This window comes from Anoplopoma fimbria, chromosome 11, assembly GCF_027596085.1.
Source record: "Anoplopoma fimbria isolate UVic2021 breed Golden Eagle Sablefish chromosome 11, Afim_UVic_2022, whole genome shotgun sequence".
NCBI lineage: Eukaryota > Metazoa > Chordata > Actinopteri > Perciformes > Anoplopomatidae > Anoplopoma > Anoplopoma fimbria.
The window spans coordinates 20,959,566-20,982,986 of record NC_072459.1 but is presented as its reverse complement, the minus strand read 5'-3'; the positions used below and the strand labels follow the sequence as shown (position 1 = coordinate 20,982,986).

General features: G+C 41.3%; 1 protein-coding gene across 1 annotated transcript in view; it reads left to right on the top strand.

The window, feature by feature from the left end:
• The window catches only part of LOC129099125 (neurabin-2-like), a 31,586-nt gene that overhangs the window by 2,191 nt on the left and 5,974 nt on the right, over window positions 1–23,421 (top strand). Inside the window, exons 2-14 of the mRNA XM_054608297.1 lie at window positions 3,541–3,951; window positions 4,962–5,158; window positions 5,237–5,662; window positions 5,786–6,478; window positions 17,327–17,459; window positions 18,029–18,149; window positions 19,225–19,329; window positions 19,591–19,726; window positions 21,206–21,349; window positions 21,456–21,509; window positions 21,668–21,799; window positions 22,936–23,033; window positions 23,142–23,238. Of these exons, the coding sequence (XP_054464272.1) occupies window positions 3,627–3,951; window positions 4,962–5,158; window positions 5,237–5,662; window positions 5,786–6,478; window positions 17,327–17,459; window positions 18,029–18,149; window positions 19,225–19,329; window positions 19,591–19,726; window positions 21,206–21,349; window positions 21,456–21,509; window positions 21,668–21,799; window positions 22,936–23,033; window positions 23,142–23,238 (2,661 nt within the window). The 5' untranslated portion in view covers window positions 3,541–3,626. The remainder of the gene's footprint in view (window positions 1–3,540; window positions 3,952–4,961; window positions 5,159–5,236; window positions 5,663–5,785; window positions 6,479–17,326; window positions 17,460–18,028; window positions 18,150–19,224; window positions 19,330–19,590; window positions 19,727–21,205; window positions 21,350–21,455; window positions 21,510–21,667; window positions 21,800–22,935; window positions 23,034–23,141; window positions 23,239–23,421) is intronic.

The window sequence follows — 23,421 nt, the reverse complement described above, 5'->3', positions numbered from 1 at the left end:
CAATGACAGGAAAAAAAGCCAGGAGTTAGCTGTGTGTGTGTGTGTGTGTGTGTGTGTGTGTGTGTGTGGGTGCGTGTGTTTCTAGAGGCGTCTGTAAAGGTTCTTAGCTTTACATTTGATTTGCTCACTTCTAAGTTCACATGATCAGTGTGTGAGAATCTACTATTTAGCAAGACAGTGTCACAAGACTTACTGTGGTCTGTGTGTGTGTGTGTGTGTGTGTGTGTGTATGTGTGTGTGTGTTGGTCCCATCGTGGTCAGCTGTGTCATCTGGAGTCAGTGTGGGCCCAGGCAGGAACATAAACCGGTCTTTTCTACATTCCCCATAATGACTGTGAGAACAATCTTTTATTTCATTTAATATGACCTAAAGACAATTTTATTCTGTAACAACGCAGCGTCTGTCAACATTTAATCTGTTAGCGTTGCCATGGAAAAGGATGCAAGCTACCACACAAACAGCAACACGAACAGACATGTTTTATCAACTTTCAGTTCAGATGCTGAGGTTGCTGAAGTGTTTGCACTAGCAGCCACTGCAATGAATGTTTTGAAAGTGTTTGGGTGCCCACATAAACCTTAAGAGTAGTTCTTAGGAGGCATTGAAAGTGAAACTGAAAATTGATCGTCAACTATTTTGATAAATTATGAATATATTTTTTTAGTAAAAATGGCAGATATTTTTATAGTTTCAGCTAATACATTGTTAGAATTTGCTTTGTCTCATATGTCAGAAATCTTTTGGTTGGACTTTTTTCTAGCTTTAATAGCATTGGTGATCCCCTGAATAATTGTCACGATATTCAGTGCATGTTCCCCTCAGGATGAATTGTAATAGCTTGTGTGAATGCCTTTAAGGTTATATACGGGATTCCCAGCATTATTATAGCAGCAAACAACTATGTGCTATGAAAAGATACAGTTGAGTAATGTTTACTTGAGCAGAGAATTAAATCGGTCTCCCTCTGTGAGCTTCCCTGTGCTCTGTTTACGTATCTGGACTGGTCGCACGTGCATGGTAGTGCATGTAAGCTAAGTTTCCCTGTCGTGCCACGCTAGCTAGCTAATGGCCGCCGCTCTGCACTGCACTCACACGACGGTTACCGCAAATGACGCTGGCCGCCCCTCCGGGTTATCCCCGGGTAAATACTGTCAGCACGGTTGCCGTTGTTTGTCCTGTTCATGCTGTTATCAACGTTAGCTTCTAACGACCGGCTAAGCAACCAGGCCTTGAGAGTCAATAGATCAATAGATATGCTCCGTTTTTTTAGCACATTTAACTATTAGCAGCATCATCAGGTAACATTTTCAATTTTGTAATTCTTCGAAACCAAATACCTGCGGAAATTAATGCTAGCCACAGCTGTACATATTGATTTGTGCAAATTAGCATGTTAACACGCTTAACTAAGATGGTGTGTTACTATGACTAACTATGATGTGTTGTCATATTAGCATTGTCATTGTGAGCATGTTAATATTAAGCTAAAAGCACTTCTGTGTTCTGAAGTACAGTCTCACAGAGCGGCTGGCATGGTTGTGGACTCTTAGTTGTGTTCACTATTGTCCGCCCTTTTATAGACTTAATGATGAATGAATTAATTGAGGAAATAATTGCCAGGTTAATCAATGTGGGAAATAGTTGCAGCACTAATATTACTATATGTCAAATGGTGCAAAATTTGCTCCATTGCTGCACTGAAGTTTTTTTTCAAACTTTGTAATGTTCATAATTGCTGCACTGTCTTTTCACCCCCGACACAACCACAGGTCTGAAAAGCCAATGGAAAGTTTCACTCTTATGTACCGGCTTGTTCTGGGCGAAACTATTTTTTATGGCTTGATGAGGAACAACTCAACACACCATCAATTAGTGATGACATCACACAAAGCTGTTGCAGGCAACCTCACTTGGGTCTCTTTGGTCTGTCCGGGGTGGAAAATTCGACTCGAGTATTTGGCTTGTTCAGACTCAGAGAAACAAAGTACAGGGCAAGACTGTACAGGACCAGACTACTTCAGATTGTGTTTGTTGTACTTGATTGAGGAGTGTTGAATCAAAAGAAGTACAGTCTGTATCATTGTGACGATGTTCGTATCAGAAACCTCACACCTCAGCTGTGAATCTTCACACAAAGCCCACAGTCTGAGTCTGTCTAAAAAAGGGATGCGGTTTTGGCTCCGTCCACATTTGATTAAATAATCGCCTGAGTTACTCTGTGGTCACTTTTTCATTACAACCTGCTGATATTTGGTCTCAGTAAGTAAATGTCTGAACTCTGTTTTTCAGTTTGGTCATATTATTTTGGGATTTTTTAATTGTATTTTTATGGTCATAGTTTTATTATATAACCAATTTAATGATTTTTATGTGCTTTACAATGTTGGTCTCATTGGCGATATTGTCGTAAAATGCAAACCTTGAAATGAAGCCTAATGAAAACATCACACCTTACTGTAGCACGGATCTGACAGCACAGACTGCAAACCCAGTCAGCCGGTTAATAGGATTGTGATCATGAGAAAACAGCTTGATATCTGGGGACCACACAGGAGGGCTCTGTATACATGCGCTGACTTTGTTACAAAGTAAGTTTGGCATTCTGAGCGGCAACATTGAAGACACACACGCGACACATGAGGTCAGGTCACAGTGCGTCAGCATTTTAATTGGATTATTTTGACAGCTCCTGGAGCGCCATGTGGGTGTTATGAAATACACAGCGATGTCATGTTTAGCAACACTGTTAGATTGCTTATTTTCCGCTGATGCTCGATTATTGATGAAAAAATTAGGGGCACTTAGGTGTTTTGGCTTCAAGTCGGGGCACTTACAGAATGAAAATGATCAAAATTGAAGCAGCAGAGGCATTTTACATTTCCTGTAATGCAACTCAGTGGGATTTTTATCTTTTGAAAGGGTTGTAATGCAGGTTTTCTTTTGAAAATGTGAAGTCTCCAGCCAAAATCCAAGATAGCCATGGTGATAGTGTTGAGAAAGTTACTCCAGAGCCACAAAATAAATAATACTTAATTGGGCTACCCACTCTCAGTCGACTAATCGATATTTAAAATCAATAATTAGTTTTTGATCTTTTTCATGCAGACTGACAGACTACAAGAAACTTATGAGCACAACTCTTATAAAAATAAGATTTTAAAGTGGTGCTCTTGTGTGATTCTTTGTGGAGAAACTCAATTTTACAATAAAATCAACTTATCAATTAGGCAACAAAATCATTTAAGTGTAAGTCGACTCAGAATGTATTTGCAGGACAGGCCTAATACTATGTACTGCTAAGTAGTACTCCTCATGACAAGTAACATGTGTTAAATTGGTGGAGTGGCCCTTTAAGGTTGTCGACCGGTTTGAGGCGCTGACCGTCAACCGCAATGTTCCTGGTTCAAATCTATTTTTCCAGATGACCAAGCTTTGGGTTTTGGTAACTCATCTTGGGAATCTGTTATGATTGATTAGATATCATTGAAAATCATTCATCACAAATATGACCCATCGATCTGTCTCTCTATGTGATTCAGGAGGTGAATGTCAAACAGCTCCAGGATGCTGCCATCCTCGTCCCTGCTGAGCTGCTTTTCAACGGTCGGCATCTGATTTACCAAACATGATGAAGACCGAACCCCCGACAGCCACGGGGGGCAAAGGGACCACTGCCGGCAGCAGCACGGGCGCGGGGAGCGGGAGCTCAAACCTGCGGAGTCCCTCGCCCCACCGCAATGCCTACGAGGCGGGCCTGGCGGCGCTCAAGAAGGCCACCGACCACCTCAACAATGCCGCAAACGGAGGCTCCGGTCCGGCCCCGAAACCCACTCCTCTGCCTCGCCCAACCGGGAGGGGCCGGAATTACGGATCAAATGTTCACCGCATCAAGAACATGTTCATGCAGATGCAGTCCCCTGGCGACGAGGAGGAGGGAGCCAAAATGATTGGTAATACACTTCGCTAGTTCGAGTTTTGTCAAAGCCTTTAGGATACACAGTGTGATGATAACTCAATGAGGATTATTTTCATTATTATGTTACCATTTTATCACCCACTATTTATTAATCTCCAATTTAAAGCCTTCCTTGTCCAGGCTTTTGAAGGCCGTACACACCCACACAGGTGTTCATTTACTATGGCTGATTAGACCTGTAGTCAGGTGGGAGTTGGTTAACTGTTCACTGAACCCCTCCACTAAACAGACAATCCAATTGTCTAAATAGCTTAGGTATTGTAACATGGCATGGCAGGCCTGTCACGTTTTGGATTTTCCTAATGTTGAAGCAGTGTGTAAAAAGCTCTAATAAAAACAATAATTAGTATCTTAAGAGTTAGTTTAGGTTCATTCTTTAAGCCTCTCAAAAGAATATATGGAATTAATTAAACAGTGTATATCTGCTCTAATGTAATGTACACTGCAAATGTTAGCATACCCGTAGCTATGTATATGCATTTGGGAGTTACAAGGTCAAACAAAAGAAGGATGAAGAGTATTGTATGTTTTTGTTATTTAAAACCTCTTGAATTAACCCATAATAAGATTGTTGGTCATCATTTTTGTTTCCACGTCAGTATAAAGACAGGGAGAGACAAAAACATGTAGATTCAAATTATTTAATTTACTTATGAAAGAGTCAAACCTCAATTTTTCACATTTGATTTCATTTTTCATGATTGTGATTCTGTTTGCCATCTAAAAAATGACAAATTAAAAAAAAAAAATATCGTATCAATTTGGGTTGTCTTATTCTTGGCTATCATCTCTATTAGTTATGATACAATTGGGCTCACTAAAGTAACAGCTGAGATCTGGGAAGATAGCAAAATTACAAATCCGAAATCCAACAGCCGATGCGACCTAAGTGGTGTGAACTGGAATATGTTCTCTAACAAACCTTTCATACTTTCCCTTTTTGCTCTTAACACTCTTCCCAATAAACTTTCTTGTCACATTCAGGTGTAGAGCAGGCGGTGAAACTGTCCCTACCGAGGGCATCCAGCCTTAACGAGAACGTCGACCACAGCGCCCTGCTCAAGCTCGGGGCCACGGTCTCAGAGAGGGTCAACCGTTTTGACTCCAAACCGGGCGGAGAGGGTGGAGGCTTCTCCAAACTCCAGGAGACCAGGAGGATCTTCGAACAGCGGACTCTACAGGTCAGAAGGGTATTCGTGTTACTTACTTGGGCATTCTTTTTCTAATACAAGGCCATGACTGACCCTTGTCTCATCCAGGAGAAACAAGCCGCGACCAACCGGATCCTGCTGAAGAAAGAGCGGGCATCGGGCTTCCAGGACAGCCGTCTAGATGTCGTGGCTCGCTTTAACGGCTCCACTGAGGCTTTGGACCGACTGGACGACCCCCCAGCTCCCGCACCTCTTCCGGCTCCCACTGCTCTTCCAGCTCCCGCTCCTCTTCCGGCTCCCGCTGCTCTTCCAGCTACCGCTCCTCTTCCGGCTACCGCTCCTCTTCCCGCTACTCTTACCGCTGCTGCTTCTGTCGGGCCCGGTGATGCCGTCAGCCCCACCGTGAGCCAGCTCAGTGCCGTGTTTGAGAAGGGCGAACAGCCAAACAATGTCCACCCCCCTCAACGTCGGTCAGGCCCTGCCCTAGCACCAAAGCCCAAACCTCCAGCCAGAACGGAGGCTACCGGAAGGAAGGTGAGAAGACTTTGCTTAACTTTAAAAAAAAAAATGCAGGATATCACAAACAAAGGTAAAGCTTGTTGGAAAAACTATTCATTTATTTAATAATTAGATGATCTCTCCTTGTCTCTCTCTTAGGGGAAGGTGCTCCCTCCAGGTAAGGAGGACCGCGAGGAGGTGGCAGCTAGCGGTGTTAGCACCCAGGCAGCAGAAGAGACTCTACAGAGGAGCATTGTAGAAGCAATGGCCTGCGGGGAGAACGAACTGTTCGGGCAGTCAGGAGACGAGCTCCCCAACTCCTCCTACTCCTCATCGTCCTCCTCTTCTTCGGGAGTCAAACCAGAGTCGGAGGCCCAGCCAACAGCGACTGAAGCCAGGGGCTCAAGTACGGTGTCTGCCCCAGAGCAAGAGCCGCAGGCCGACGAGCAAGACGGCTCCACCGGTGGTTCTGAGGCTGGATCCAGGCTGGTGCAGGCGGAGGTCCATGCCTCCCTGGAAAATGGTGAAAAAGAGCCTCCGGGTTCCTCTCCTTCTTCGGAGGAAGAGGAGGAGAGAGGAGGGGACTCTGAGAGGAGGGACGAGGAGGAGGATAACGATGAGGATGGCTCCAGGAAGGAGGACTACTCGGAGGGCGACCTGGTGGATATCAGCGCGTACAGCGGGCTTGGGGAGGAGGACTCTGGGGGCAGCCAGCTAGACGACGAGGAGGATGAGGAAGATGAGGAGGCGTATCAGCCGGAAACCAGCTGCTCCGAGATCCCAGGTCTACCCGAGGAAGAGGAGCCCGCGCCACCGAATAGGAAGATCCAGTTCAGCACTGGGCCAATCAAGGTGAGCATGTTTTTGTCGGATACTTAGTGATGTAGATGGTCTGACATCCTCTGGGGAGCATGAACGAGTACATTTTCAGATTCATCCTCTTGGGATGATGAATATCCCCAGCCTAACTCACCAGTTCCCCTCGGGTCTTTGGAGCGGTTTGAGCATATTTCGGCTAATTGTTTTGGCTTCATGCTACCTGCTCAGCACCAAAATAGCATAACTAGCTTGTTAGCATAGCGGAGCATTTAGCTTTTGAAGAACCAGGTTGTTCAACTCTGCCCAAACAGCGATTCACTATCAAGGCTTCTCATTTCCTGTTCTCATCTCTTCTATAACGTGGTATATTATTATGTTATATTTTATGGTATTAAGTAATCTTTCACACTGAGGAAGTAATGTGTCAACAAGGGCTGCATCATGACGCGTTGAGACTTGTTTCACGATGCACAAAGCTCAACCAGCTGACTGCCGCAGTGAAAGGGGGGGGTTTGGTGGGTTGAAGGAGAAAGGAGCACTACGTTATAGAGAAAAACTGTGTGTTAAATCAAGATCTATGTTCAAACGAACACACACACACAGTTTGAGCTAGAGTCAGCAGGAAATACTGTGGTGAAATCAACCCCTGTGTGTGAGATGTTAACGGAGGAGGAAGTCGTGCGTTGTTTCAATCATTTCCTTTGTCTCTTAATCTCTTCTCTTTGAGCTTCCACAGAATGGTAGACAGCAGCACACACACACATGCACATCTTCACTTAACCTATTCAGCTTCCCTTCTCTCCAATTTTATTATGTAATTATAAGATACAAACTGTCCAAGGCGAGAAATATTAATCAATGTCCACAAATGCAGACGGCAGAAGATAATAAGGAGGAACAGGTTTTATTTCAGGCCAGGCTTCAGGTCAAAAAAGGAATTCTTAACATTTTCTTGGACCTTAAAACATTTAACCGCTGACCTTTTTAGCCACCGTGCAGCTAAAACTGGGCTTGTGGCCTGAGGCAGCGTTGTTTACTACCAAGATAACTGCTACCGTTAGCTGCCTAGCAAATTGTGCCAAGCCAGCATCCGCCACTGATGTGCAACCACCTGCTCTCTCATTCAGAAAACATTTCTGTTCAATTTAGAGGGTACTGTCACTGTGAACAATGTGGAAACAAGATTTTAAATAAAGTTACATTACGCTTACTTTACCACAGTCAAAAGTAAAACTGCAATAAGATCCAGGAAATCAAATGGAAATGTGATTCAGCGAGTTCAGCTTAATAGTTCAAGCAAGAAAATAAATAAATCCGTTGAGAATCCGTGTGTAGAAAACAAAGTGCCACAATGTCAATACCTTATTTATGGACATTTTAAGGATTAATAAATAAAACGACTTATTTTAAATAAAATAGTTGTTTGCATTTATATGTAAAACTCGTCCTTGCATTTCCTAAACCTTTCTACCACATGCCACTTTTTCTGGCTAGCTAACATGACACATACCATACAATTCAAGTGAGAAATGGAGGCTATTAGCAGTAATGACACTTACCTAAGACTACGCAAAGTTAGTCTGGGTAAGCGTTAGTTCTTTCGAGTATTAAATGTGTCTCCCTCAAAAAAAAAAGAAACCACACACAAAAAGCAGCTCAGGTTAAAATGTCAACCCCACCTCACACAAGTAACATTACATTTGATTAAAAGAAGTATGAACATAAAAAGATAATAATGATAGCATTGAGAAAAGCAATGTTAGCATAAAACAATAACTTAAGCATTTAAAAAAGTAGCGTAAGCGTATTAAAAACGTAACGTTAACAGTTAAAAAAGTAACCTAGGCATTAAAAACAGTAATGTGAGTTTTTTTAAAGTAACATAAAAAAATATGTTTACAAGCAAGAGCACAGAAGCCCATTATTCTATATATTATACTACTAACGTGCTACTAACTACTTTATGAATGAGAACAAACACAAAAATTAATCTTAAATATAACACTTTATTATTTATAAAACATGAAAGGAAAAACTGGTGCTGATTTTTTTTATTCTGTCAATTCGCTGAAAGAAATGAGTACTGAGCCTTGGCAGATGTTTACACAATTTTATTTTTATATATCTATTAAGTATAATAGCAACAGCAGTGCGGTTAGAATGCAACTACTGTAGTAATACTGCATTCACATCAGGTAGACGGTAGATACCAGACGGACAACTCACATGACGATATGTTGCTATTATGACGCAATAAAATATAAGGAATCAAGTTATTTTGTGTCTACTATTGTTTTAAGTAACTATGTTATTATTACAATAATGTAAACAACTTCCTACCCTTAAGACTGGCAGTATGGCAGGGATATGAAATAAACAGACCTGGATTGGAGTTGCAATAAATATTTATTCAGTTTTTTTCTCAGAGCATTGTATTTGACAACCATGTGATAATCATGGCATAAAAACAAACTACTGTAACTGTCACTCTACACATCACTGTAATTCATATTTTTATGGTGGATGGGTTTACATTGTGATAGCATCCATAACAGATTCAACGTGACAGAATATGATGTGAAAGGAGGATGAGAGAGAAAGTGACATGATGACTGTAATTTGTCCTACAGTTTTACGTGTTCTGCTGCAGGTAACTGATCCAGTGAACTGAGTCTCCCTGCCTGGGCATGTTGACTGCTGTTATGCAATTTCAAAACTGGTTGATAATTATTGTTGACATCATGTGGCCTCAAACCTGCTCCGGCACTCAGCAAGTCTTAAAACCTGCCCCTGCAGCACGTCGTTTTGGAAAAAACGTCCCTCACATTTAACCTTCAGAACAGAAAATATTGGTAAAGAACAATAAGTGATCAATCACAGCCTGTAGAAAACCTTTTTATATAGTTAGGTTGTCCTGCATCGCACTTTTTCTCACAAATACTGGACTGTGTCGAGCCCGATACAAGGCTAGCTCTGTGCGTCCGCAAAAAAGCTGTTGGAATGTAGCTGGGTGTGTTTGTTTTCCTTGAAAACGCACGTGTACTCACACACACACACGAACACAAAGGCGAGGGAAGCTGATTGATAAGAACCACAAAGTGGAGCTTTGTGTGGAAGAAATGACTCCAGGTGTGTGTGTGTGTGTGTGTGTGTTGATGTGAGCTGAATAGCTAATTAAGTCATCCTGTTTTTTCACAGAGTTTAGGGATGCACCCGATCCTGATTGCAATCATAAAATGAGAAGAGCAGGAATGTGATTGGGGATCTGTCGTGGCAGGAATGTTTATAAGGGTTTTGGCCTCTCTTCACCTGCAGCATAAACAACTCTTTAAAAAATGCCCAGCACAATCTACTACAGCCCCCAGGCGAAAGTTCAATGACGAAGTAAAAGCAGCATAATGTCACATTTGAGAATTGGAACTAAAAGACTCTTTGCCATTTCTGCCTAAGAAATGACTTGATTATTAAAATAATTGTTGCCAGTTATTTTTCTTTTGATAGACTGATTATTCAAGAGACTGCTTTAACATTACACAAATTATTTGTTAGCGTGACTTGCTTCCCAAAATCTCCCCAAAATAATTTTTAGTTTTCTCACCAAAACACGTCATGTCTATGCGGTAAATATTTAGTAGAGTTGGGCAATAAGTTAAAATTCTCCAACCACACACCATCAGTCCAATAACCCCAAAATGCCAATATATTCATGCAGGTGTGTGTGTGTGTCCCTCTCTCTTCCACCAAACTGGGACTAGCTTAGTGGGACTAGCACACTTTATTCACACTCCACAAAAATCCCCAAAACCGTCTTGGTTTGTCTTTCCACTGTTCCAACAATCAGAACCTCTGGTTTGGTTGAAATAAACCTTTAATTCAACAAGTAAGATGTGAGAAAATGCAGGAGGAACAAGATTCTGCCGCTGAGTAGTCTCGCATAGCCACACATGTCTCTACACTGGATTAAGATTTTATTTTATTAAGGATCCCCATTAGTTGGCCCCATAGTAACCTTGGGACACAGGTTGCTAAACAAAGCAAATACATTAACATCCCAAACAAAAGAAAGAATAAAAACCTTCATTAGCCAGACTAAACCCACAGTAGATGGAAAAACCCCAAAAAAGAAAAAACATACAATAATCTAGTATGATGAGAAGTAGCTAAGTACAAATAAAATGTACAAATAGGACACCTGAGAAAGCAAACAAAACAAAGCTAACAAAAGCAAACATACAAACACCAATGCACTTTGCTTTAGCATAGCCGCCGCTCTCACTCGTTCTTCATATGCCAATAGCCAATATATTCCTCTATGACCCAACCCTAATATGTAGATGGTGCCAGCGGCTCGTTAGCTTAGCTTAGCCTAGCATAAAGACTGGGAACAGCTAGCCTGGCTCTGACCAAGGGTTAGCAAAGACCACCGACCAGCACATTTTGAGACCTTTGGACAGAGCCGGACTAGCTGGTTCCAGTCTTTATGCCAAGATGTGAGAGGTGACAATGGCATCAATGTTCTCATCTAACTTTGGTCAATGAAACAAACAATCACATTTCCCAAAATTTCAGTACTACATTAGTGTACCAAATTATCAATGTCCCCATTGTGTGTTTCATGCCAGTATAGCCGGGAGACAAGAGTCTTTCGTAGAGTCCTTTGTCCAATCTTGATCTGGTTACCGGCCTGACATCCAGCTGACTAGAGTGACTCAAGCCAATTAACCACTCAGCCAACCTTGGTCTGGGTTCAGGCAGGTTGCTTTACTTGGCTCTCTAGGTGAACTAATATTTATAGATTTTAACTCTCTTTGTCTACCCTTATGGCAGTGAGAGTAATTATTAAAACACCATTGACATGTGCTGTTGTTTACCGAGTCCGACCAGCAGGTGTACTAATATGCTTTAGTACTTTTGTAGTTCTTCAAAGCGGAGCCATCTACACAAAGAGACATTACAAAGTAAAAAAAAGAAAAGTCCTCATATGTGATTTCAGGCCATTCACATATGTCGTCCTCCCAGTCAGTGATTGCTGATTATACAATGTAGCTGCTTAATGCTCCCAAATATATATTTACATTTTTAATCTGTCAGTTTGGAATTTTATTACAGGACCACGTGTGATACCAAATGCTAAAATCTCTCTTCAGTCATTGGAATAGGTGGAGAGCCTGTGTGCACACTGCCCAGGTATCCTGATAACAATATAATGGACAACACTGGAATTTCGTTTTCATGTATTATTGGTTGTAACTTAAAGTGGCCTTTGGTCAAGACACACCACGCAGGGCAACAAACTAAGAACCACAAGAGCAGAGAGACAGCACAGCCTTGTGTTGGAGTTCCACCCTAACTTCTGCTGGACGACTCCGAGGCTATTCTTTTATCAAGTGTGGTAGAAGGTGGCTTGTGATTGGTCAGATTACGCGGAGGTTTGTCATTCAAGAGGCAGCGTCGTCGGTCAAAAGCAGGACTTTTATTATGCCCTGTGTTTGGGTCCAGTCCACCCAGGCATCTTAGTTAAAGTCAGTATATATTGACCCTGAGTGACCCTGTTTTCATATAAAACTGATCCTGACTAGTCCTTTATGGATTTCTCCGGGATATTCCTATCAATAAATAGTCCGCTATTTATATTTAAGTGCCTTTGGGGACACCTGCAGTTCAGCCTGAACACTGGTCTCACTGTTTAAGTGCAGCATTGATTAATGGATTTATTAAGTGACTGAAAGTCAATTAACAATCTGACGTACTGTCTCTCAGAGGCTGTAGATACTGTTATCACATGAAACTAGACGACCTAATTAATCCATTGTTCAATCAGAAGCTCGGCTAAATTTTGGCGAGGGGGGAATCTGGCATGGCCATTTTTGGAGTGGTCTCTTGACCTCTCACCTCAAAATATGCGAATGAAAATGTGTTCTATGGATAGCCGGAAATCTTTCCTTTACAGCCACTTTATGATGATCCCATGCAGTTTTTGGGGCAAAAAACATGCAGTTTTTTTGCAAACAGTATAAATGTGTTATTATCGTCTATTCTAAAATGCTGTATTTGAATATTTCTGCACACTGGGGTCCCTAAACACGCTTGCAACTGCATGAATTGGTTACAATGGAAAGCTGAGCTTCTTGTAGATCCAGTGAGCCCATTTTTTTTTTAATCTGTGATGATGTTAGTCCCAATAGTAGCCATTTAATTTTCTTTTTTTATTACCTTTGAGAAAATGACTTTCTCAAATCAGCATGGCAGCCAATCAGCAGCCGTGCTCAACAAAAATATTAGCCCGACATTTTCACGGCAACATTGTAACTCATGGTTTTGTTGTTAATTTTGTTTGATATGCCGTTGTAAAAGACAACCCACCAACTACTTAAACAGCACCAGAACAAATCTACCAGTGTAGTTTTACTCATGATTGCTCAGCAATAATTTTAATATTTTAGATTCAATAACAGCTCTGTAAATATAATATATACATATAAATATAAATATTCAGTTTGGGAAATCCCATTAACCCTTTGTAAGCATTAGCTGAAGTATGCTGGCTGACTCGACAAGTTATAGCCTCTGTTGATAGGTCGGTCATTGCCAAGGATCTGCTGACTCGCAGGAGTACTAAACCATTACATAAGTAATGAAACCTACTGATGTGACTCAGTTCTTTTCCAGTTATTAGTCAGACCTTCATGTATTTCCATGGAAACAGCAATAACCCTTGCAAAAACTACAATATACTGTAATTATGAGAGCAAATTGAACCACAGTATGAATACATTTTGACTATTTATTTTATTTTGTTGGTAACTGTTGTGTGTTACAATGTGTTATCTTACAACCACAAACTAGAGATCAAAAGGCATTCAGAAGATGAATGGCTTTACTAGGTCTGTTGACAGTAAGGGGGTTTCTGTGTGATCGCCATCCATTCGCCGAAAAAAGGCAATTCTTACGGATATTTTAAAATGTCAAAAGTTTTTGATAACAAATCACAGCATGTTTTTTCTATTGTGTTCATCAAGGCCAATGGGGTACTTTGGGGGGATTTTTGATCAATTGGATCAATTTCCATGTGGTCAAAAATGGTAATATTTAGTGCGTACTAAATCTTGCTCGGATACAGCTTTCGGGCGTCACATGAGCGAAGCCACACCGCCAAACTAAAAGCATATTATTTATGCAGTAAAAGATTAAACCTTCACGTGAGTGTCTGAAGTGGTGAGCCGCTGCTTGTCTCTGTTTTATTTGATTGTAAACTGAATACCTTTTAGGTTGATTTAAAGATGACATCATGTTTGTTAACCAATACCAAACCAGAGCTAATAGCCATGTTTCTAACTAAATATCTATCTAGCACAGATAGCCGAGAGGTTGACTGTTAACTCTTTAGTGTTGTTTTAAGATGAGATGAGATCAACTTTATTGATCTCACACAGAGACGTTGAGCTGTCACAGCAGCAATAGAAAAAGAACGTGTAAATGTATAAATGCTGATATAACTCATGGTAGGGCATGATTTGGGACCTACAGTGGGGGAAATAATTATTTGATCCCTTGCCGATTTTGTAAGTTTGCCCACTGACAAAGAAATGAACGATCTATAATTGTTATGGTAGGTTTATTTTAACATTGAGAGACAGAATATCAAAAAAAATCCAGAAAATCACATCATATAAAAGTTATAAATTGATTTGCATTTGATCGAGTGAAATAAGTATTTGATCCCCTAACAAAACATGACTCAGTACTTGGTGGAGGAACCGTTGTTGGCAAGCACAGAGGTCAGACGCTTCTTGTAGTTGGTCACCAGGTTTGCGCACATCTCAGGAGGGATTTTGGTCCACTCCTCTTTGCAGATCTTCTCCAAATCCTGAAGGTTTCGAGGCTATCGCTTGGCTACTCTAAGCTTCAGCTCCCTCCACAGATTTTCTATGGTATTAAGGTCTGGAGACTGGCTAGGCCACTCCATGACCTTAATGTGCTTCTTCTTGAGCCACTCCTTTGTTGCCTTGGCCGTATGTTTTGGGTCATTGTCGTGCTGGAAGACCCATCCACGACCCATGTTCAGTGTCCTGGCTGAGGGAAGGAGGTTGTCGCCCAAGATTTCACGGTACATGGCCCCGTCCATCCTCCCCTCGATGCGGTGAAGTCGTCCTGTCCCCTTAGCAGAGAAACACCCCCAAAGCATAATGTTTCCACCTCCATGCTTGACGGTGGGGATGGTGTTCTTGGGGTTATAATCAGCATTTCTCTTCCTCCAAACACGGCGAGTCGAGTTGATGCCAAATAGCTCGATTTTGGTCTCATCTGACCACATTACCTACTCCCAAGCCTTCTCTGAATCATTCATGTGTTCAATGGCAAACTTCAGACGGGCCTGTACATGTGCCTTCTTGAGCAGGGGGACCTTGCAGGGCGCTGCAGGATTTTAATCCATTACGGCGTAGTGTGTTACCAATGGTTTTCTTGGTGACTGTGGTCCCAGCTGCCTTGAGATTATTTACAAGTTCCTCCCGTGTAGTTCTGGGCTGATCCCTCACCTTTCTCATGATCATCGATACCCCACGAGGCGAGATCTTGCGTGGAGCCCCAGACCGAGGGCGATTGATGGTCATTTTGTGTTTCTTCCATTTCCGAATAATCGCACCAACAGTTGTCTCCTTCTCAACAAGCTGCTTTCCGATGGTCTTGTAGCCCATTCCAGCCTTGTGCAGGTCTACAATCTTTGCCCCGACGTCCTTAGACAGCTCTTTGGTCTTGCCCATGGTGGAGAGGTTGGAATCTGATTGATTGATTCTGTGGACAGGTGTCTTTTATACAGGTAATGAACTGAGACGGATGTCTTTCATACAGGTAACAAGTTGAGATTCGGAGTACTTTCTTAAAGTGAGAGGACTAATCTAACCGGTCTGTGGGAGCCAGAATTCTTGTTGGTTGGTAGGGGCTCAAATACTTATTTCACTCAATCAAATGCAAATCAATTTATAACTTTTATATGATGTGATTTTCTGGATTATTTTTTTTATATTCTGTCTCTCACTGTTAAAATAAACCTACCATAACAATTATAGATCGTTCATTTCTTTGTCAGTAGGCAAACCTACAAAATCAAATAATTATTTCCCCCACTGTATGTTGAATCTGGTGAAGTTTACATGTGGATCTTTTCGGTCACATGACCGGTCATTTTAGTGGCAAGCGTTTCATTTTTGTTTGTTGTTGTTCCACCTGTTGTCTGTGATTTCATTGTGCGCCCTAAAGCTGTTTTTTATGTGGCGAATTTAGATGTGTGCACAGGGAAGTCTCTCAAGCTTCATGCACACAAACACACACACACACACACACACACACACACACACACACACACACACACACACACACACACACACACACACACACACATTAACACAGCTTTAAAGTTACTCAACAGGAAGGAAACGTGACTACAGGAAACTGTTCAACAATCACACCCTCTGACCCTGTTTGTCAGTGTTTGTGTGTGTGTGTGTGTGTGTGTGCCTCATTCCTCTACATTCAGGGGAATGTAAATAATACTTTATTAAGCAAATCCTACACATAAAAGCTCCGTCTCTCTCTCTGTATGTCGTCTCACACACATTAGCATATCTGCCAGACGGGGGGAGAGAGAGAGAGTTCAGTGCCAACCTCACAACGGGCAAGCCTGCGGTTGCCGAGGAAACCAAACCACATGATCGTGGAAATGGTCACCGGGGAGACGGATGCTGCTGGGGGGGCATGATAGAGAGTGGAGGGAGGGGGGGAATGGAGTTAGGACAAGTGGGAGGCTTTTCATACATTTCGTGATTTTTCTGCTCTAAAAGGGAGATTTTTATGTTGCATCATGTTTCCTACTTTTGCTTCTTTCTAAGGGCAGTGCTATATGAGTCAGCACTGGTTTGCATACAGGATAGGGGAATATTTTATTTTGTCCAATGCTGCTCTCTCAAAGATGCAGTGGCTCCAATCAGATTGAGACTCCTTGTGGACAAATCAACACAGCGTTGACAGCGTTGGTCCTGGGGCACCAAGGGACATGTATGCTAATGATGTACAATGAAGGACGAAATCACCGTGTGTGACTGTGACACTGTAACAAGGATAAATAAAGATGATTTGATAGTATACATACTGAAATCGCACACTGCAATCATCAGGCACCTAGATATTCATTCTCAATGTCCTACTACAATAATCCCATGGCTGCAGAATAGAAAATAAAATAATTAAAGCTGCAATAATCTATTTCTTTTTTTTTTTTAAGAGATCAAATCACTTTATCTAATGAATGTTTAAAGTCAAAGGACTAGTGGTAAACCAACATATAATAATCACCCAACTGATGATGATGGAACGGTACAATTTGTAATAGTTACATTTGTGTTATGGAATAGATGTTTATGTTTGGGACGTTATCATTGTATTACCCTATTGCAGTGTCTTTTGGGGCGTGGCCGTCCGCAGCGTGGAAGAGTTTGGTTGTAACGTTAGTATATACCAGCATCCAGCAGCAAAAGTGAACTGCAGTCAATGATAATGAACCCCAGAGCCCTGAAGCCCCGCCCCCACCGCTGCACAGAACGCTAGTGCTTGTTCATTCTAAGTTTATTACTATTGAACGCATTGCATGTCCAAATTTCACCAAATCTGCCACTGTACGTCCTTTGGACCACAGCAATGTACACGCCAAATGTGAAGTAGATCGGATGAATGGCTCTCGGAATATGGGAAGGACACACAGACAGACGGAGATTCCTCACTTTATACTTAGATGAACATGTTATATGATAAAGATGTCACCTTGCGGTCATTGTGGTACACAACATCGAACTCTCTGACCTTTGACCTTTTCACCCCTGTGCGTAGGTGTTCACCACCTACTCGAACGAAGACTACGATCGGCGTAACGACGACGTTGACCCCATGGCGGCCTCGGCCGAGTACGAGCTGGAGAAACGAGTGGAGAAGCTGGACCTCTTTCCTGTGGAGCTGGAGAAAGGTACTCACCACACACACACACACACACACACACACACACACACACACACACACACACACACACACACACACACACACACACACACCCACCACACACCCCTTTACAACCGCTGAGAGTCACTCAGTCAAGCCTCTTATGTAACCACACATGCTCACAGGGCCGACAGGGAGCTGGGAGTGGACGTTTACTGTCTGCTAACAACTCCGTTATCCCCTTATGGGATTACATTTAGCGTGGATTAGCCTAATTAGCAGCTAGTAATTCTGAAGGTAATGGATTGGAACCAGCAACTATCCGTGACCGCTGCTGACTTATGTTTTAAGTTTGAAAGCATTGAATGAGGATGCTTATGTTAAAGTGACAATGAGGAACTTTTAACTGGTTGTGACACAGTCCCAGTTTAATACTGATCCTTTTATGACCTACATAAGTAAACCGTCAGCAAGTAATGTTTATTTCTACATAGTGTGTGTATAATGCTAGCATTTACATCTATAAGGATACAGTTCATTAAGATACAAGTCAGTGTTTTAATTATAAATACATTGTGTGTGTGTGTGTGTCTCCAGACAGCGAGGGTCTGGGTATCAGTATCATAGGTATGGGTGCAGGAGCTGATATGGGTCTGGAGAAACTGGGGATCTTTGTGAAGACGGTCACCGACGGAGGAGCAGCACAGAGAGACGGCAGGTACGCTGTCCACCTGTCCTTAATGTGTTATTTTTACAAGTCTCATGGAGAAAAAAAACGTACTCAAACAGCACAAAAAACGCATTTGTTGGGGACTATTTTCAGCTGTGGATTAATACACATTTCAAGATTTAAGGTTTATGAACACACAAAGCCAGATTTACACAGAGGTTAAAGAGCAACCATTTCTGCCGTGTCACCTCACTTGCACCCTCGCGTATAAAGCAATGTAATGAATGTAAGAGTTTTCTTTTTATAAACGCTTTTGCCAAGAAAACTGCATATGTTGAAAATTGACAATAGTAGTCATCAAATCCCATTCCAGGATCAGAGCTTTTCAACAACATAGTCCCGTTATAGCAGATGGTTAGATATTTTTATTATTCTGAGCTGTCCTCAGCTGCCCCAACAACAAATGAGACTGAAAAGTAAAGTAATTTAACGTAAAAGCCACAAGCCTCTGCTCCATGACATTTATTTTTACTTTCATAAATCTCCACTGTTAATAAATCCTCATGTCATAATTATTGTTATTATAATTTGTCTTAATAATTATAATTAAATAAATATATTAATAATAATACGCCTTTCATACAAGAAATGCAGCCCAAATGTACAATAAAGGAAAATAGACATAGAACAAAAAAACTCTTGCTAAAATAAGATACAAAAAAATATATGAAATATAATATATGGACTGCAAAGCATAAAAAAGGACAATAAAACCCAGAATACTACAATGAATATTAAAATCAGTACCCATATTTGCATCATGCATAAATACAAGAATTAACACTGCCGCAGCTTCAAAAGGTTTCCATTTTTCTTCTTCGACTCTGCTCTTCACTTTTCTAAATCAGTGGTGGAGATTTGAAATTTTAAGACAAAAACTTTAAGTATTTTGCCTTGAGTGCACTCTCTACCAATCCACCAAAAAAGTATGCGCTTGTTGCCGAAAGACCCCCAAAGATCAAAAGTTAATAGTGAGACTTCATCACATTCATAAAGTGGTGTCCCTTTATCTCTTTTCATCCCCAAACACACACACACGTGCTCCTTGTGTCGTTGTGTCCAGGATCCAGGTGAACGACCTCATAGTGGAGGTTGATGGGACCAGCCTGGTCGGCGTCACTCAGACCCTCGCCGCCTCCGTCCTCCGCAACACCACCGGCACTGTCAGGTCTGACACACTCTCTCCCTCTCTCTGTGTCTGTCTGTTCTGCACACACACACTTATTTACAGCGCATGCTGATTCTTGTTTTGGGGGTTATGTTTTTTTTGTTTTTTTTTAAGTGATATTAATTGCATATTATTCTTGTTGGTACATGCTAAAATTCTAAGGTTTGTGCTGGATGCATTTTATGTTTTTTTGCAGTTAGTATGATGGGAATTATTTTGTATAAAAATATATATTTATTTAGATTTTGACTTTCTTTTCAGGTTCGTGATTGGTCGGGAGAAGCCAGGGGAGCAGAGCGAGGTGGCTCAGCTGATCCAGCAGACTCTGGAGCAGGAGAGATGGCAGAGGGAGATGATGGAGCAGAGATACAAACAGTACATGGACGAGGACGAAGAGGTAACACGGTCGGACCGACGAGAACATTTGTTAAGCCACATTTGTTAACCTCAGAACATCTGCAGCTAACATTGCTTCGTCATCTTTTGAGCCGTTGTTAGCTGCAAGAAGAGGTGAACTGTGTGTGTGTGTGTGTGTGTGTGTGTGTGTGTGTGTGTGTGTGTGTGCGTGTGCGTGTGTGTGTGTGTGTGTGACAAAATGTCGGTCTGTGTGCCACCACGTGGCCGGCACTTTTCAAACTCAGTCCAGCTTCTCCACCTTGTGGCCAAAGAGGTGTGGACAGTGCAGTAAGACCAACTAGGACCATTTACATAGTTGGAGTGTTTCAAAACTGTGTGTCAATAAGAGCAAATTACAATTAACCATATGTATTTAATTATACCAGAAGCATTCATCCATAACACTGGGCTCGAATGAGGCTGAATATAAACTGTCTTTGTAATTAAAGCATGACTAGATTTTGAATTAGGTTGTCCAGTGCGATTAAACTCATGACTGAAAATGTAACCATCATTCTTCATCAGCGGGGGCGAAGCTGAGGCTGTCAACATCAAAAATTTAGCGGTTGATAATGACATAAACAGTCCATATTCTACAATAAGACACATCTCGCACATTTTGGGCCTTATTCTAATTTATTTTCTGCAAACATTTGACCATTTTTAATGCCAAAAACAAAATATATAGAATTAAAATGAAAGCAATGTTTCACCATAACCGCACACAACAGAAAATCTAACTTGACAGCCACAGAGACAGCATTCAGCAGAGCAGAGGACATCAATGTGGACAGCAGCAACGCGCTCCGGTTCAAGGCCTCATGATAAAAAGTCTTTGTGTCAGAGTAGAGAAGTGGAACCACAGCTGAAGATGCAGTAAGGTCACTACAACAAAGAATCGATGTGAATTGACTTTGCAATGTAGAGGAGGAGAAGACGATGATGTGAAACTTTATAGTGGAAGCCATTTACAAGCAGTGAATGCATACTCTAACTTAATTTGTAATATCATATTATTTGCGTGGTCTCTTTACCGCACATATTCCTCAGAATTAAATTACACAGCCACGTATGAGGAGCGAAAGGAGTGGAAGTGGGAGTTTAGACTTTGTTTGGTATCACTGTGATCTGCAATTAACATTTTAAAGAAATGATTTTACATTTTGGGAAATACTTTCATGTTTGTACAGTACATTTTAAGCTACTGCCAGCATCTGGCTAGCTTAGCTTAGCATAAAGTCTTGAAACAGAGGGGAAAAGCTAGCCTGGCTCTGTAAGAAGGTAACAAAATGTGCGTACCGGCATCTCTAAAGCTCAAAAAGCAGCTTTGACCCCCAATAAGCTATTTTAAGATAAGCTAACCAGCTGGTAGCGTTAGCTTAATATTAGCAGAGTGGTATCAATCTTCTCGTCCAACTCTTGGCATAAAAACAGTGAGCGAATGTAATGTTTTCTTTTCATCTTTTCTGCCGACCTGCAGACGGGTGAATATGCGACCGACGAGGAGGAGGAGATGAGTCCGGTGTTTCCAAACTCCATCGAGGTGTTCGACCTGGCAGAGAACCAGGACACGATGTCTCCTGTGGAGCTGGACCCCGAGAAGCTAGCCCACAAATTCAAGGAGGTACACATGATTTTGATCATTTGGATGCAATTTCACTCATAGTTTATCTGTTCTCTAAATGTATCATGCTTTTGGGTTTGATTTCATTCTATGTCTCTGTCTGTAGCTCCAGATTAAACATGCAGTCACCCAGGCGGAGATTCAGCTGCTGAAGAGGAAGGTGAGAACTTTAAATCTCTCTCCTCAGCATGCAAAAATAAAAAACACTGCAACATCCAGCATATCTAGCATAACACCAGTACCTCAGCTGACTTAACGCTGGCTCTGCCTCCCACGCCCCACCTCCTCCTCCCACATTCCCACCCCCTTTACCTCCAGCTGGCTCATGCGGAGCAGGACAAGTTGCGTTGGCGGATGGAGCGTGCTCAGTTGGAGCAAAACATCCGGGACAGTAAAGAGAGGATGGAGAAGCTGGAAGGCTACTGGATGGAGGCTCAGTCGCTGTGTAAGGTAATTCAAGAGAGAATGAACACAAGAAGATAGGAGGAAGCTATCAGTCATGAACGGATTAATCATTATGTTTTCTCATTATTTAAGCCTCGTGCATCACTTGGGATATTTTTGGCTTTTTCATTTTTTAGATTGATTTTCTTTTTGTTTTTGTGTGGTGTTTTTTTTTCAATTTTAGAAGTTCAACAACAGCTCCTATAATAAGTCTATAATAAACTGTGTCCCCATTGAAACCCATTAAAACCACAGTTTTTGATCCCACTGCCATCACAGCATAACATTGTGCATTCCATTTAGCAGGCTTTCATTCTAGAACCATGCCTTCTAAATGGTAGTTTTTAATATTTTATACATTGATTATATATACATTGAGCCATTTTCTCATGTTTGCCCTATGGTACAAATAGAGTACCAGTTATATCTGCTGTATTTGGAGCACTGCCATCAAAATCAATGTTGCTACTTATCATTAACATATCCCAGACTGCGTAAAGAAAAATAATCTTTTTTTTTTTTCATAAAAACCACAGCATTATGTAAACAAACTGGTATTTAAAGGGATTAAAATACTGAAACGAACATTTGGAAGTTATGATCAGGGCTGCAGTTGGTTAAAAGATATAATTCAGTGAGAGTGAAAAAATAATATAAATTCATTTTATAGTAGTTTTTGGAAGGGGGACAATTTTGTCCTCTATAATAACAGTAGGGAGTTTGTTTTGAACAACAATGCATCAAAATCAATTTTGTTGCTTATCATTTACATATCCCAAATTCTGATAATCCCCTCCCAAATAAATGATTCCACCCAGCATTTACTATATTAAAATAATCAAGTTTCTGTGTTTCATTCTTTTTATGAAACTCAACAGTGGCATTATGTAAACAAACTTTCATTTAAAGGGTCAAAATTCTGAAAATGAATGAATATTTGGTAGTTTTGATCAGGACTGAAGTTGGTTAAAAGATTGAACTCCGTGAAAGTGGAAAATAATATAAATATTTAATTTTATGGCAGTTTTATGATACATTTTTTAAAGGGATATCACAAGGTTTGACAATGACGTGTGTCTTTTTTCTTTTTTTTCTTTCTTTTTTTTACTCACTGACCGATTGTGGGGTTTTTGTGTCTTCAGGCGGTGGACGAACACCTGAAGGAAACCCAGTCCCAGTACCAAACCCTAGAGAGGAAATACAGCAAAGCCAAGAGACTGATTAAAGAGTACCAGCAGAAGTAAGGAAGCAGAAACGCATTCAAGGTTTGAGAGACGGAGTAAAAAACCCCAACGCTTTAATGTGCTTGTCTTGTGTGTGTGTTTGTGTGTGTGTCTGTGCGTTGTAGGGAGATCGAGTACCTGAAGAAGGAGACGGCTCAGCGTCGGGCGCAAGAAGAGAGCGTGGCAACACACAAAGAGGAGGCAGACAACCTGCAGGAAAAGGTTTGTAAATATACTCACCTGTGTCAGCTCCTCCCTCAGAAAACACTAACTCTGCCTTGTTTTCTCTTTTTAATCTGTTTACATTTCCTTTTTTTCAAGTAAAAGGCCCCAATCCTCTACTTTTATTTGATTCTGTGTAGTTTTTAAAAAAAAAATGCATCGTTAATACTAATACTTACTTAT